Raw genomic sequence first — 14,014 nt, 5'->3', positions numbered from 1 at the left:
ATAGGTCTTTATATATTACTACTCAAATACATTTGTTTATTATTGTTCGTGTTTTCCAAATACTGGAGATAATAATTTTGAAAGTTATACAAATTAAAAGTCTAACTTTGGGCAGCCCTGATCTGCTTAAGAAAATAAACAGAAGCGTAGATGTTGAAGAGAGTGAACCAAGGGCTTTTTTTGCATTAAGTTTTGGTGGTATGTGATCTCTAAAGTACCCAGGTTAGCTGTTAAGTACATTTACTTCCTATTAGTTCAAAGTTGTTTTATCTTGGTTCCTAGCTTGTTGTCTCTGGTTACAATTGTACATTTGCAAATAGATCAATGTTGTTTTAATCATAGCATGTTTTCTGCAAATGAGCAAAAGGCTGTGACTGACTGTGATTATCTCCTTTGGTAAATGTTACAAATTAAAAGTTATTCTACCATGAACTTCAATGATATAAGGAAATGAGTTTAAACATTTTAAGGTAAGGTTAATGGTTTAAGAATTGATTTTTTCTTTTGCTATTTTGCCACTGTAAACACATTTCTGCAATAATCAAAAAACAAAACATACAGAATCACAAAAGTACAGCAAGTAAAACCTTAGTGAATGTTCTTTTAGTAATATCACACAAAAACCATAAGATTACAGCAGGCTGTTTCTTGAGGACATACTTATATTCTCTCTTATATAGTTATATTCTCATTATATTGTACACTAGGCAGTGCTGTAGTAATCCTGGTAATCCTCAGTAGTAATTTTCAGTTTGGCAGTACCACAGGAATACCACACTCATACCACAGGACCTTTTGTAATGGACCACTCTTTGGTCTCAACTAAACTGTCTTAAGACACAACATCTCTATGTCTTAAGACAAACTGATGTCTTAAGTCATGCCTCGTCTTCAAGACACACAAAATAATTACTTCTTTGTCTTAAGACGTTAACTTTCATGTCTCAAGACAAAGAGAGTGTCTTCACTCATACGTCAAGACGTTCTTGAGACGTCTTGGCATAAAATGTCTAAAGACATCTTATAAATACTGTCAAGACATCTTAAGACATCTTAAGACACAGTGACAGCTGAGTATGAAGCTGTATGTAATTCCCTCGTAGCACAGGCAGACACAAGTGGTTCTCTTGCTACTGGTTTATTTGAAGGCTTTTCTCCAAATCCACTGTGAAAACTAAACACAGTATTGACATGAAAATATAGACCATGTTAGCTTAACATAAACAATAGCATGGACAGCATGTGAAATAACATTTTAAAGTAAAATACGGACAAACAAACAAATACCTCATTGGCTGTATGCTACAAAAAGGAAATAGGCTTAGAGTCTTCAGAAGTTCCCTTTTAACTGTTCACATCAAATTAAAGTCCATTGTGACTATAAACTTTCACTGGAGCTTATAAGAAGTCATGCTTGCTGCTAACTTGGAGGTATTGGAGTATTGGAGTCTTACTAGCACGAGAGCTGCACAGCAAGGCTTGAACATAACTCTGAGGTTAGACTTGTGCTAAATGAAATAATGTATAATAATGAAACTTAAATGAATTCTCAATTGTGACACTGCTCTTAGAAAGGGTGAACAAATTATATAAATTACATTAACAATATAATTGCAACAGTTACACTGTATCTCATTGGGGTTTTTTTTAATCCCTTTAGGTGGGTAGATGTTTTTGCACTGGCACACTTGTTGTAAGCTAATTTTTTTAGTGACACTTTATTTTGACACTCAAACTCTCAGTAATGCCAAAAATCAGAATTAGGTTTTGGGTTGAGGTTAGGATTAGGGTCAGGGTGAGGGTTAGAATTAGGGTCAGGGTTAATTATCCTTAATATATTTAATAATATGTCACACTTGTTTTGTTTTGTTTATGTGTTAATGACTCAATCTGCATACCATATTACACTTGCTCATTTGTATTTTGATACCTTGTAAAAATCAATAAATGACTGAAAGAAAAAAAGAAAAACAAAACATGGGATTTGCTGCACTGCAGCCTTTCATATCCAACAAAACAGAGCTTGGTAAGTTAACTAAATGTGTTGGTTAGCATTATGAACTAGAGTTCATGAGTGATTGCACCGCATAAGCTAGCAAAGATGTTGCTATGCTGTTGCTATGGTATCTCAGGTGGTTAGTAAGCTGGTAATAGATGGTTGCTATGGTATGCTAGATGGTTGCTAGTTGGTTGCTATGGAATTCCAGATGGCTGTTAAGGTGTTGCTAGATGGTTACTAGGTTATTTCAAGTTGTTGCTAAGGTGTTGCTAGGTGTTAGCTACGGTATCCTAGGGGGTTGCTAGGCTGTTGCTATGGTACACCATTCCCAATCAGACCGAACACTCTGGAGTCAGTAAAGTGTCGATATCTGTGGGATGAGTTAGCAGACAAAAATCTGTGAGAAAAAGATAAAGAAAAAGAAGAAGGAGGAGGTTTACAACATACAGCATCAAACTGAGGTCAAAACAGCCACACAGCAGAAGCACACACAAACACACACAGCAGTAGAGGAAACTGGCTACAACGTAAACACAGGGGTGTCCTGCTTCTGCTAAAGCTCAGCAGCCCAGTTACTGTCAGCTCTCAGTCCAGTCCAGCACAGTGGACAGAGCAAAGCTCTCTACTGCACAGCTCCTGGACTAGACCACAGCACTCAAATGGCTGGGAAGACTGCTAGTGTGGATGTTGTTTTGGCTGTAAGTGCTGCTGGAGGGAGAGACTTACTGTGTTTTTCTGGGAGCAGATATGCTGATGTGTCTCCCTCCAGTGGTCAGAGTGTGTCATAAAGTGCAGAGTAAAAATAAGGGGGGTCACAGAGGTTTGTGGAGGTCAGTAGTGGAGACTATTGCAGGGAGCTACTTCAGCTCAGCCAGGCTTGTCTAATTCTAGAGAGATTAGAAGTGAAATATTCCCTTTAATGTCCAGCAGAGGGCGATCTCTTATTGTGCAGTTCTAACTGTCTCTGCCTTTCATTTGAGGTTTTCTGCAGCTACGACTGCCACCTAGTCTGTCTGTATCAGGAGGACTTTTTGGTGGAGGAAACACAATGAAAACAGTAAGAATCTTTTAATCTAATAGTTTTATAAATATTCTTAGTCATATTATTTGAATGTATTCTTTTTATTTTGTTTTTCTGTTTCACTATTCAGTTTGGAAGTTAAACATTTTTCCATGAAACCTTTTGTTTTAATAAGGTTTACATTAATCAGTGTCATTAAATCCGATAAAATATACCGTTTTAAATGTATATATTCAGCCTTTATGAAGACTGTTTGTCTGTTTTGGAAATTCAAAAGAACCAAATGTGTCCTTGGCTTAGATAATTCAATGCTTAAAAAAATAATCATTGTTGGTAATAAAAGGCAGAACGTGTGTAGATCTACAGTGTGTAGTTTATTCCATTATTACATGATTGTAGAATCCATTAATATTGTATTATAGGTCAGAAATACGTGGAGTACATGGAGACTGCAGCTCCATTCATCTATTAATTATTTATTGTTTTGGAGGAAATAAAATCATGTTCCATTTAGAATTTCACATCACAGGATGTGCAGAATGTCAGAGTTTTACTGAGTGAAATTCAGTAATATTTTCTAATAAAAATGTAAATGAAGTGCAGCTATGAATGTGATTGTAAATATGAGTTTGTGTGTGAAACGGTTGAGTTTAAGGTTGTAATTAGGTTGTGTTAGCCAGAGCCCCGGGCTTCTGCAGAAGGACGACGGCCTCTACAGCTGGAGCAGCACCCTGACCCTCTAGGAGGACCAGTGGCTAAGACAGAAGACAGTGACCTGTGAGGCCACCAAGGACTCCCAGCTTCCTGTCAGCAAAACACTGAGGAGAGAGCAATGCACTGGGCAGTGAGCGTCCACGCGTGTGTTGGAGCTGTTAGAGCTCCTCTTGATCTTCAGTGAGCTCAAACATGGCTCTGCTTAATGCTCTGATCTTCATCTCATCACTTCATCATCACAATAAAGAGTTTCAGCATAAATATCTACAGTCTTTCACTGATTATTTTCTTTTTCCTGAAAATAGTAACAATAAACATGTAAACAATTTATTCTTCTTGTAAAAATAAAGCATTTTTATCTGAATAACTGCAAGTCAAGGCAAGTTTAGTTATATAGCACATTTAATACACTGCTGTCATTCAAGGTGCTTTACAAAAAGGAAAATACAGAGTAATTTTAAAAAGTAAAGGATAATAGAAAAAAGGAATATGATTAAAGCATGATTAAAAGTGAAAATCACTAAATGAAAAATCAAATAAGAAATTAAAATAGGATAATTAAAAATCAACCTAAAAAATAAAAGTTAAACCAGGATTAATATGTGCCTTTACAGAGGAGAAGGGCTAGAAATGCTAACAGTGTTTAAACTGAGCTGAAAGCTGCCCAAATAGGAACATTTTGAGCCTGAGTTAAAGTATCCAGTGTCGGGGCTCCTCTAATGAACTCTAACACGGAGGTCACTACAAGTAGTGTCAGAATAACTGGTTCTATGCAATTTAGATTATTGTGCTGCAATCTGGTCAAATGCAGAAAAACAAATTGACGAAACTGCAAATAATGCAAAGTAAGGCAGCAAGAATTAAATTACAATGTCCATATAGAACCAACATTAATAAAATGCATCATAAACGTGAATTGTTAAAGGCTGAAGACAGGTGGAAGATGATTCTTACTCGAAAATACTTATAAACAAAAATATTCAGCAGATCTCTTTGATCAACTTAAGCAAGTAAAAGATAGAGAAACTAATATAACAAGATATACAACAAAAATTATTTTAAATTACCCAGAGCAAAAACTAACTATATATGTCGAACAGTAATCTATAGAGCCATAAAGGAGTGGAATTCCCTACTGGTCTCACTGCTTAAAATTGAGGGTAAGATAATGTTTATATAACTGATAAAAAAACACTGTTTAACAAATTTAGAGATCGGTTGATCTCTAGATAGGTCCTTGACAGCTGGAACAACACTATGGTGGAGTGGGCAGATATTTACCAGAATATAGTCAACTAAAGTTTTTGTAAAAATACACATAATATTTTCTTTCAGTGTGATTTTTCAGTTTTCAATCATCTTTCATGTTATGTTATGGTTACCTTGTCTACTTTTTATTTTTTAGTTTCCTTTTTTTGTTTTCTCTCAGTCCTTTTTTGTTTTACTTGATTTTTTCCTCTTATGTTTTGTATGACTTGTTTTGTTAATTGTTATCGCACTATTTTTGTTATGTATGATATGTCTACCTCCACCTTTCACGTCAGCATGTGAGACATTCATACATTAAAGTTTGGTGGTGCCAACTTGATTAATACGGTTTCAGCCCTACATTTCATATAACCCTGTTTCTGTTAAAAGTATAAAATCATGGGCTGTAATAAAATCATTAATCAAATAGGGCTTGTATGTGAAAAATATATTCCTAATTTGTTTATTAAAAGTATTTCATATCAGGTAATGTAAAATAACTGCTGTGTTCAGGATCTGTCACTTTTTCAGCTGCTTTAGAACTGGATAAACTTGACAAATTAGTTCTGAGATTTAAAATCAGGTTCCATGAATTTAGGGGTCAATTCTCAAATCTATGAAAGGTATTTGAAACTATGGCTTGGATCTTGACTGGCTTAGATCTTAACTATAACCGACATAACATACCAGACATTTGAATCTAGATTCTTTGTGGAATCAAGCTTTCCCCTCTGAGTAAACAGCACAAAGCTGATGGTACAACAAGCCAGCTAGCCCCAATACCACTTATTAACATTTTTGAATATTCTGAAATTCTTGTACCTCCTTAAATGATCACAAATACGGCAAGCATGCTCGTGACCCAAAGTGTTCTGCACAACAAAGTCTTTTCTCCAAGCAAAGTACTTTTCATACATCTCCTGGTTCTGGTCCAGAAGTTTGAGATGTTCTGCCAGTTCTTGTGGTGTTTTGAAATCATCCACATGAATGAAGGAATCTTTTGGTATAAATTCCTCATAGTTCTCCCTGGATGGACCGAGAACCACAGGAACTGTGCCAAGTCTCATTGGGCTGAAGAGCTTCTCTGTGATGTAGTCTTTAAAGATGGAGTTCTCAAACGATAGGTAGAACTTGCAGCTTGAAACAATTGGACCGTAATCTTCACCGTTTATATATCTCCCAAAATGCCGTCCATAAGTCTCAACTTTGATGTGTTGGCTCAGTTCGTTGAAGTAACCCACTCGTCTATAGTTGTTGTTCCAGTTGCTGACAATCCAGCAGACTAATTTGTCTTTTTTTGGGATTTTAAAGGGTTCGTCCTTCTCAGAGATTTCTTTGATTCGTCCATAAGGCACCCAGATGTCTGAATCTCTCCTATAGTTTGATGTCAGGTTGAATAAGTCATCTCCTCCAGGCAGCTGTGGTGAGTTAGCTGGAGACTCCATGTTCATCCATACCCATTTCTGCCGTGGAGGTCGAGATAATGTCAACAGGTCCTGTACCTCACCTCCGATGTCTCTAAGATGGAACATTACCCCATGTGCTTTGTCAAATTGATTTCTGTCAGCTGTTAGATGGCAACCTTTGATACCGTAATCTGACTCACAGGATTCCAATTCAAAGTGGTATCCAAATGGCCACTTCCAGATTAAGACAACTATCTCAGATTTGTGGGGGGTTGCAGCATCCTCCTTTTCCAAACTTGGTGATTGACTGGCTGGTGTCTTTTCCTGGACTGAAGTGCAATTAGTAATAATTTGAGTTTGGTTCTCCACCTTAACAGCATGGAGGCATGCCTCTGTACAGATGTCGTCTTTGGATAGTGGAGTTTCAGAGCATGGCAGCCAGCTCACAGTTGGCTTGTAATAAATATAGAATATAATTGCAGAGCACAGCAGCAGAAGGCTGCCTATTACTAAGTTTCGAAGGTGTCCAGTGGAGGTTTTTGACGTCATTTCTTGGCCTTCAGGGAAGAGAGAAATAAGACACATGAGTTTGACCAACATGTCTATTGTTTCCAGTGTTCATTACTGAGTGTCCATTTACTACCTGTACATGTGTACCTGTTCATACGTTGCAGGTATAAGCATAGCCAGAAAAAAAATTACAGATTTTTTTAGTAATCAGTGAAAAACAGGTCAAATTCGAGATCTTAGCAAGAGATGTAAGCACACATGCAACAAGCTACAAATGTACAACCCCATTTCCAAAAGGTTGGGATGCTGTGCAGAATGTAAATAAAAATAGAATGCAATGATATGCAAATCATTAAACTAAAATACTGCAAAGATAACAAATCAAATGTTGAAACTGAGAAATTTTATTGTTTTTTGAAAAATATATGCCCATGTTGAATTTGATGCCAACAACATGTTCCAAAAAAGTAGGGACGGGGGCATGTTTACCACTGTGTTCCATCACCTCTTCTCTGTCAGCGTTTGGGAACTGAGGAGAATGACTGCTGTAGTTTTAAAAGGGAGATGTTTTCCTGTTCATGTGACAGGTCTGGACGGCAGGCAGGATAGATTAACACCTGGATGCTTTTACTACAGAGCCATGCTGCTGTTCTAAAAAGGCGATGTCTGGATGGCAGCATATGTTGCCAAAACATGTATATATCGTTCAGCATTAATGGTGCCTTTAAAGATGTGCATGTCACCCATGCCATGTGCACTAATGCCCCCCTATACCGTCATGAATACTGGCTTTTGAACTGTGCACTGATAACAAGCTGAGTGGTCTTTAGCCCAGAGGACACAGTGTCCATGACTTCCAAAAAGAATTTCAAATGTTGACCTGTTGGACCACAGGACACTTTCTGCTTCTCCTCAGTCCATTTTTAATGAGCTTGGGCCCAGAGAAGGTGGCAGTGTTTCTGGGTCCTGTTTAGATATGATTTCTTCCTTTAACTTGCATTTAAGGATGCAGTGATGAACTGTGTTCATAGACAGTTTTTTCAGAAGTGTTTCTGAGCCCATGCAGTGATTTCCACCACAGAATCATGTCTGTTTTTAATGCAGTGCCGCCTGAGGGCCCAAAGATCAGGCCAGCCAGTATTGGTTTTCAGCCCTGGCCCTTTGCATACAGAGATTTCTCCAGATTCTCTGATTCTTTTAATGTTATTATGTACCGTAGATGATAAAAAGCAAAAGTTCTTTGCTATTTTATGTTGAGAAACGTTATTCTTGAATTGTTGCACTATTTGATCGAGCTGTCTTTCACAGAGTGGAGAACCCCTCCTCATCATTACTTCTGAAAGACTCAGCCTCTCTGAGATGCTCATTTTATACCCAATCATGTTACTGACCTGTTGCCAATTACCCACCAGGTGTTTTTTTAGCATTACACAACTTTACCAGCCTTTTGTTGCCCCCGTCCCAACTTTTTTGGAACGTGTTGTTAGCGTCAAATTCAAAATGGGCATATATTTAAAAAAAAAAACAACATAATCTCTCAGTTTTAACATTTGATTTGTTGTCTTTGTACTATTTTCAATGAAATATAGGGTTTAAATGATTTGTACATCATTGCATTTTGATTTTATTTACATTTTGCACAGCATCCCAACTTTTTTGGAAATGGGGTTGTAAGAATGTAATTTTTCCTAAAGTAAACTATGAGCCTGAGGAATGAAACCCGCCTTGAACCTGGCCAGTATCATCTTCTGAGTGATTTGCCAATAATAGTTAGTTTTAGTTAGCTTTCTTTTGAAACTGATTACTTTTATATAAATATTATTTAATTAACTACACTGTGAGCCATGCCCAGTGACACCTTGTGAAGGTCTGGTTAAAATTGGACTACACTGAAAGTCGAATGAGAGTTAGCTTTGGAATCAGTGGAGGAGTTAGCTGCCCCATGCAAACATGTGCTATTTAACTGTTTACCTGCAAACATCAACTACTCAGTGTAACTGAGTATTCTTTATATCCATGCCCAGCATTATCTTGTTTGTTTTTGATCATTATGATCACAAATTATGTGTGGTATGTAACTGAAAACATCAACTGTTCTGTACAACTGAGTATTCTTTCTGTATTACTATTATGTGCCCAGCGTCATCTTGTTATGGTTTGATCAAAGATAGCTTGTTTCTGAAAGCAGAATGAGAGTTAGCTGTGAAGTTAACTTTAGCTGTAAAGCATACTGACCTTTGCAAATGTGTACCAGTAAACCAAGCCACTTAAAATGGAACCAATCAGTCCCAAACCCTGACTCTTCTGGAAGTTAATTCTCTGTAAGTTAATAAAAAAAACTACACAGACAACATCTGAATGCAACTAGCTGTTAGCTAGAGATGCAACAATCCTGTTTTTTCTCTTCAGATACAGATTCAGATACCTGAACTCTGACTATTGGCTGATTGGCTTTATCTGTATACCTCACTGTGTCTAACATGAGGCTGAAAGAATAATATAATGAAAACTCATTAAATTCATATTGTTGAATTAATATATGTATATATACTGATTAGTATATATAATAATTAATATCACCTTTATTGAAAAAATAAAACATAAATAAAAATTCATCATCTGTTATTCTTTTAAAAAACGTCTTAAATGCAAAATTATTGCAAAAGGATATAAAGCATTTTGGAATGAAACTCTATTCCAATTTATTTGCTATTTATGCTGCATGTTTCTTTTCTGTCAGAATATGTGTAACCCAATCCAAGCATTTATGATGGAGTCAATAAGAGTTTATGTCTCAGTTGAGTCAGTAAGCCAGTAAAATATTTAACATTTAAAAATCTCATTATTTGAATCAGAATTAGCATTTGTGCAGTATCTTTCTATTTGTTTGGATTAACACTCAGAATAAATACAGATAACATTAATACAGTAAGCAGTGTTTTACATGTGTTAATGTGTTTGTTTATCTATTTCCTGCCATGTCCTGAGGAAGCCCAGCATTAACTGCAGTTAATCAATACCCACTTTATTTAATCAATACTTCTTTATGTTTATTTTGCGAGCTGCTGATTGAATTGAATATGTCCGTATTGATGCTGGAGGAGAAATCTGGAACCAAAGCTGTGTTCTTTAAACCAGCTCACAAGAAAAAGACTTGTTGCTGTTTACTATATTTATGCTTTTTTGTATTCATTCTGATGATATACAATGTTTTCATTACTGTTTGTCCCCACATGCCCAGTACAGGTGCTGACAGCAAGAGCTTGTTTATACCATACAGAAGGAGGTGACACATCATTTTTCCACATTGTGCTATGTTACATTAGCGTTCAAATGTTTGGAATCACTTGTATTAACACATTTATTTAATTTTGGTTTGGTAATTTAAGTTATAAAGTGTAGACACCGAAACCTAACCCTGTTTAAAGTATTTAGAGGTCAACAAGAAGTTCTGATGATGAAAAAAAGGTATGTTATGAAATTAAAAAAATGAAATATTTGTTTATAGTAGTTTACCCATATGGAAAAAATATGTTCCAAATGTATTTGTCAAATATATTTTTGCAATGTAGGAAAATGTAAAAATGTATTCGTTAAATATATTTGTTAAATTGGATTTATTTGGTTTGTTATTATATATGTTCAGTGTATGTAGTTGTAATAAAGGTTTCAGATGTAACTAAACTCTACTGTCTTCTGTGATCTGCACTGTACTTTACATTAACCATGTACGTCTGCAGTGAGACTCACACACAATGTATTTCACATAAACAAGATATCAGATCATAACTGCATTTTCACAGAGTATCAATACCTACAACACTCGCTTCTGTCCTGTTAAAGGATCATTTGATCAGATTTAAAATGAAGATACTGGAACACAAATTCATTTCTACAAAACAGTAAACAGTGCATTAAACAGGATTTCAGCTGTTTTCTTACCTTTTCAAATGTATATGATATATTTATTTGTATATGGTACATTTCTATAGGTAAATAAATGTGTTTTAAAATATATTTGATTAATATGGCAATATATTTTAAAATACATTTTAGTGTTCGGAATGTATTTCAGCATGAACTTCAATGCATTTGAAATGTATTTCAAGTATATAAAATACATGTCCGTATATATTTGTTTTCCATATGGGTATTTTTGTAAATAGCTGTTTGATCAGCGAGAGGTTTTCAAATATGATGTATTGTTGATATTAATTTAATTCTATAGAATCATAACTTATACACAGGGCTGGATTATTAAGTGGTTCTGGGCATCTGGCCTAAAAACAGGAATGATTTTTGAATGATTTGCCCAAAACAATTCCTTGCCAAGTGAACTTTATTATAGTCATCTATTTTGCATACTTTCTACAGCTCTTCTAGTAAAAGTGTTGATTCATTCTCCTTTATTTGCTGTTTTAAAGAAGCTCTATGTAACATCTTTTGTTAAAACTGAAAGAAGTAGCATCACTGAGTATGAAGAAAAATGAATATGTAGACATATGGCTCTATTTCGCAGCTAGATGGTTCTATATAGCACCAAAAAGAGTTTTGCAATTGTGATACAATAGCAGAACCCTCTTTGGTGCTATATAGAGCCATATACAATGCATTCTCTATCAATCTGAACATTTTACCATGCAAAGAACTATTTAAGCATGCAAATGGTTCTTTGAGTGTTCATGGTTCTATGTAGAACCACTGTTTTTACTAAGAAAGATTGTACGTTTGAAACACAACAATATCTTCTGATATGTTGAGGCAATTTGATACACTTATTAAAATAATAAAAGAACAAAAAAAACTCACCAAAATCCTAAGTGGTGGCCTTTTTTTGACTTTTGGACGTGGATGCTGTCCAGAGCTCCTTCACAGGTGCTTTGAAATGGATCAGCAAAGTATGTCAAGTGGAAAAAAAGGGGAAACAGGCGTGCACCTGTGTGACAACTCACTGAGAAACAAAAGAAAACAAGACGGACCAGGTAGATAACGCTACCTGCCAAACCAGCCAGGCTGGAATGAGAAGAAGTCCAGGAAGTCCGGCAGAGCGTGCAGTTTCCTCCAACGCATGATTCAGCCCAACCAAGACTTCAGTGTAATTTAAGGTTCAGGTGAGCAACAACAAGCAACTCATCAAACAGCTGAAAGGTTTATTAAGAGGCACTGACGGCCTGTGAATGACCCGGGTTCGTCCATCCAAGCACCTCTGAAATTCACAAACCACACCTACCCATCTCTCTCTGTAAGGGGTGGGGTCAAAAACCTGACCAATCACTTAGCCCCACCCAGCCAGAGTCACTCAGTCTCAGACCAGAGTATCACAACTCTTATTCAGGAAGCTGCAGTCTCTGCAGTTGGGTCAGTCAGTGTTAAACAGCTGTGTGAGCTCTTCATCACCACAACATCTGCAGAATTTCTCTCACATTGTTTATTCTGTATGTTTCACTGTAATCACAACATATTAGGTGTGAGGAAAAGATCATATCAAGCTGATGGGTATACATTTTTTATGTTTTTATATACACTTTTCTAAACATTTAATATTTTCCTAAACCTTTGACAAGGAAATGAAATATGTATAAGGACAGTGTGTAGACTGATCATAAAAACAGAAAGCTGTGAACAGTAAATTCAGTTTGATATTAATATTATACTGAAAATTCTACCAGAACACCATATTTGCTGTTTTACTTTATAAATCTTCCAAATATTCCAAATTTAATGTCTGGAAAGACAGGAGGGGGGAAAGGGGGGTAATTTGCTGAAGTGTTTCAAAAGGACATTTTGTGGGGGCACTTCATATCATTATAGTTCATATCATTATAGTATCATACATAAATATATTATTTTCTGTTTCTTTACATTATTACCATACATGTTAATAACATACATTCTCTTCATTTACATTATTAGCATACACATTTACATTATACACTCTGTTTATTCAAATTATTACCATACACATTTATGTTAAACATTGTGTTTATTTACAATATACATAATGTACATTTGTATTATTGTCATATACAGTAAGGTTATACATTTTGTATTACTTTATTATTACATATATACAACAAAGCCACTGTCCTTCCCTTGTCTATCATTCTGGATGCACCGGATTAAGTGTGGCTCTCCACAATGCAGTAGGCATTGAGGAATGTGTTTGAGCATACTTAAAGATCTGACAGACTGAGTTCTGTGTTTTCAGAGCAGTGAAACTCCAGACTTCTGTTTTTCTTGCCTACCTTCCTTTGTCCTTCACGTGAGCAGTCCAGTTCCATTGAAGTGGCCTGCGTTAACAAACGCACATGATTTAACAAGGTTTCCTGCACAGCAGCCAGTTAAACACAGATGAGTTTTACCTGTTTTGCCTATTCCTCTTCATCTTATGCACCTCTGACGCACAAGACGCGCCATCTGTGTAGATCTCTTAAGAAAAAAACATGACTGCAAAGTTTATTGTGGAGAGAATTTTAGTTTAAGCCATTTAAGATGTGTTTGCATCAAGTTTGCTTCATTTTAGCACTGGAGCTACGGGGCTAAGGGTTAAAGAAAGATTGAGTACTTCCATATAGAGCAGAATCAATCCTTTAGAACTCACATTTACCCCAGATGCAGCTGATCAGTCAAGACGTGGTTGATGTCTGAAGTTTGCTTCTTTGACTTTAGCAGTGGGGCTATGAGGCTCATGTAGCTAATAAGCAATGGAAAGTTGTAAATTGCCAGTTAGCTTAAATGCAATGCTTTAATCTTCATACTGTGTGTAGTTGTTTAGTGTCTCTCTAATAGACTTGATTGTGTGGTTTCCGACATTGTAAGATTCACTATTACCTATAAACATGGACTAACGTACATTAGCATAGCTAAACACAGCAGCGTTCATCTTGAAGCCTTTTAGTCTGCACTGTTATTGAGTGTGTGTTTTTGGCAATCTTAAAGATGTTTTTGGAACAATCAATTTAAAAAGTGTCATTTGAGTCATCAATATTTGACGCTTTTTACATAATGAAGAGGAAGTGACATAACTTAAAGTGTTATGTACTTGAATATGTTTCAAAGGAAAAATAAAAACAGTAAAGTTGTTGTCTGTGTTTAAATTTTTAAACAATAAACAAT

The 14,014-nt window shown here is 35.9% G+C and overlaps 1 protein-coding gene across 1 annotated transcript; it reads right to left on the bottom strand.

Annotated features, from left to right (window-relative positions):
- Positions 1 to 5,444: 5,444 nt before the first annotated feature.
- On the bottom strand, positions 5,445 to 11,784 carry LOC118812821 (4-galactosyl-N-acetylglucosaminide 3-alpha-L-fucosyltransferase 9-like). Its single transcript, XM_036577955.1, has 3 exons — positions 11,708 to 11,784; positions 6,836 to 6,945; positions 5,445 to 6,778 (listed from the first exon to the last, which is right to left on the bottom strand). The coding sequence occupies exons 2-3, from the start codon at positions 6,935 to 6,937 to the stop codon at positions 5,753 to 5,755; spliced, it is 1,128 nt and encodes a 375-aa protein (XP_036433848.1). The 5' UTR covers positions 6,938 to 6,945; positions 11,708 to 11,784; the 3' UTR covers positions 5,445 to 5,752.
- Between the last annotated feature and the right edge of the window lie 2,230 nt (positions 11,785 to 14,014).

This window comes from Colossoma macropomum, unplaced genomic scaffold, assembly GCF_904425465.1.
Source record: "Colossoma macropomum unplaced genomic scaffold, Colossoma_macropomum, whole genome shotgun sequence".
NCBI lineage: Eukaryota > Metazoa > Chordata > Actinopteri > Characiformes > Serrasalmidae > Colossoma > Colossoma macropomum.
This window is presented reverse-complemented; position numbering and strand designations above follow the sequence as displayed.

Coding starts and splice junctions, on each gene's coding strand:
- LOC118812821 (XM_036577955.1), bottom strand. CDS start 6,937: ATGACGTCAAAAACCTCCACTGGACACCTTCGAAACTTAGTAATAGGC. Junction 6,779..6,835: donor ATATTTATTACAAGCCAACT/GTGAGCTGGCTG, acceptor ATCTGTACAGAG/GCATGCCTCCATGCTGTTAA.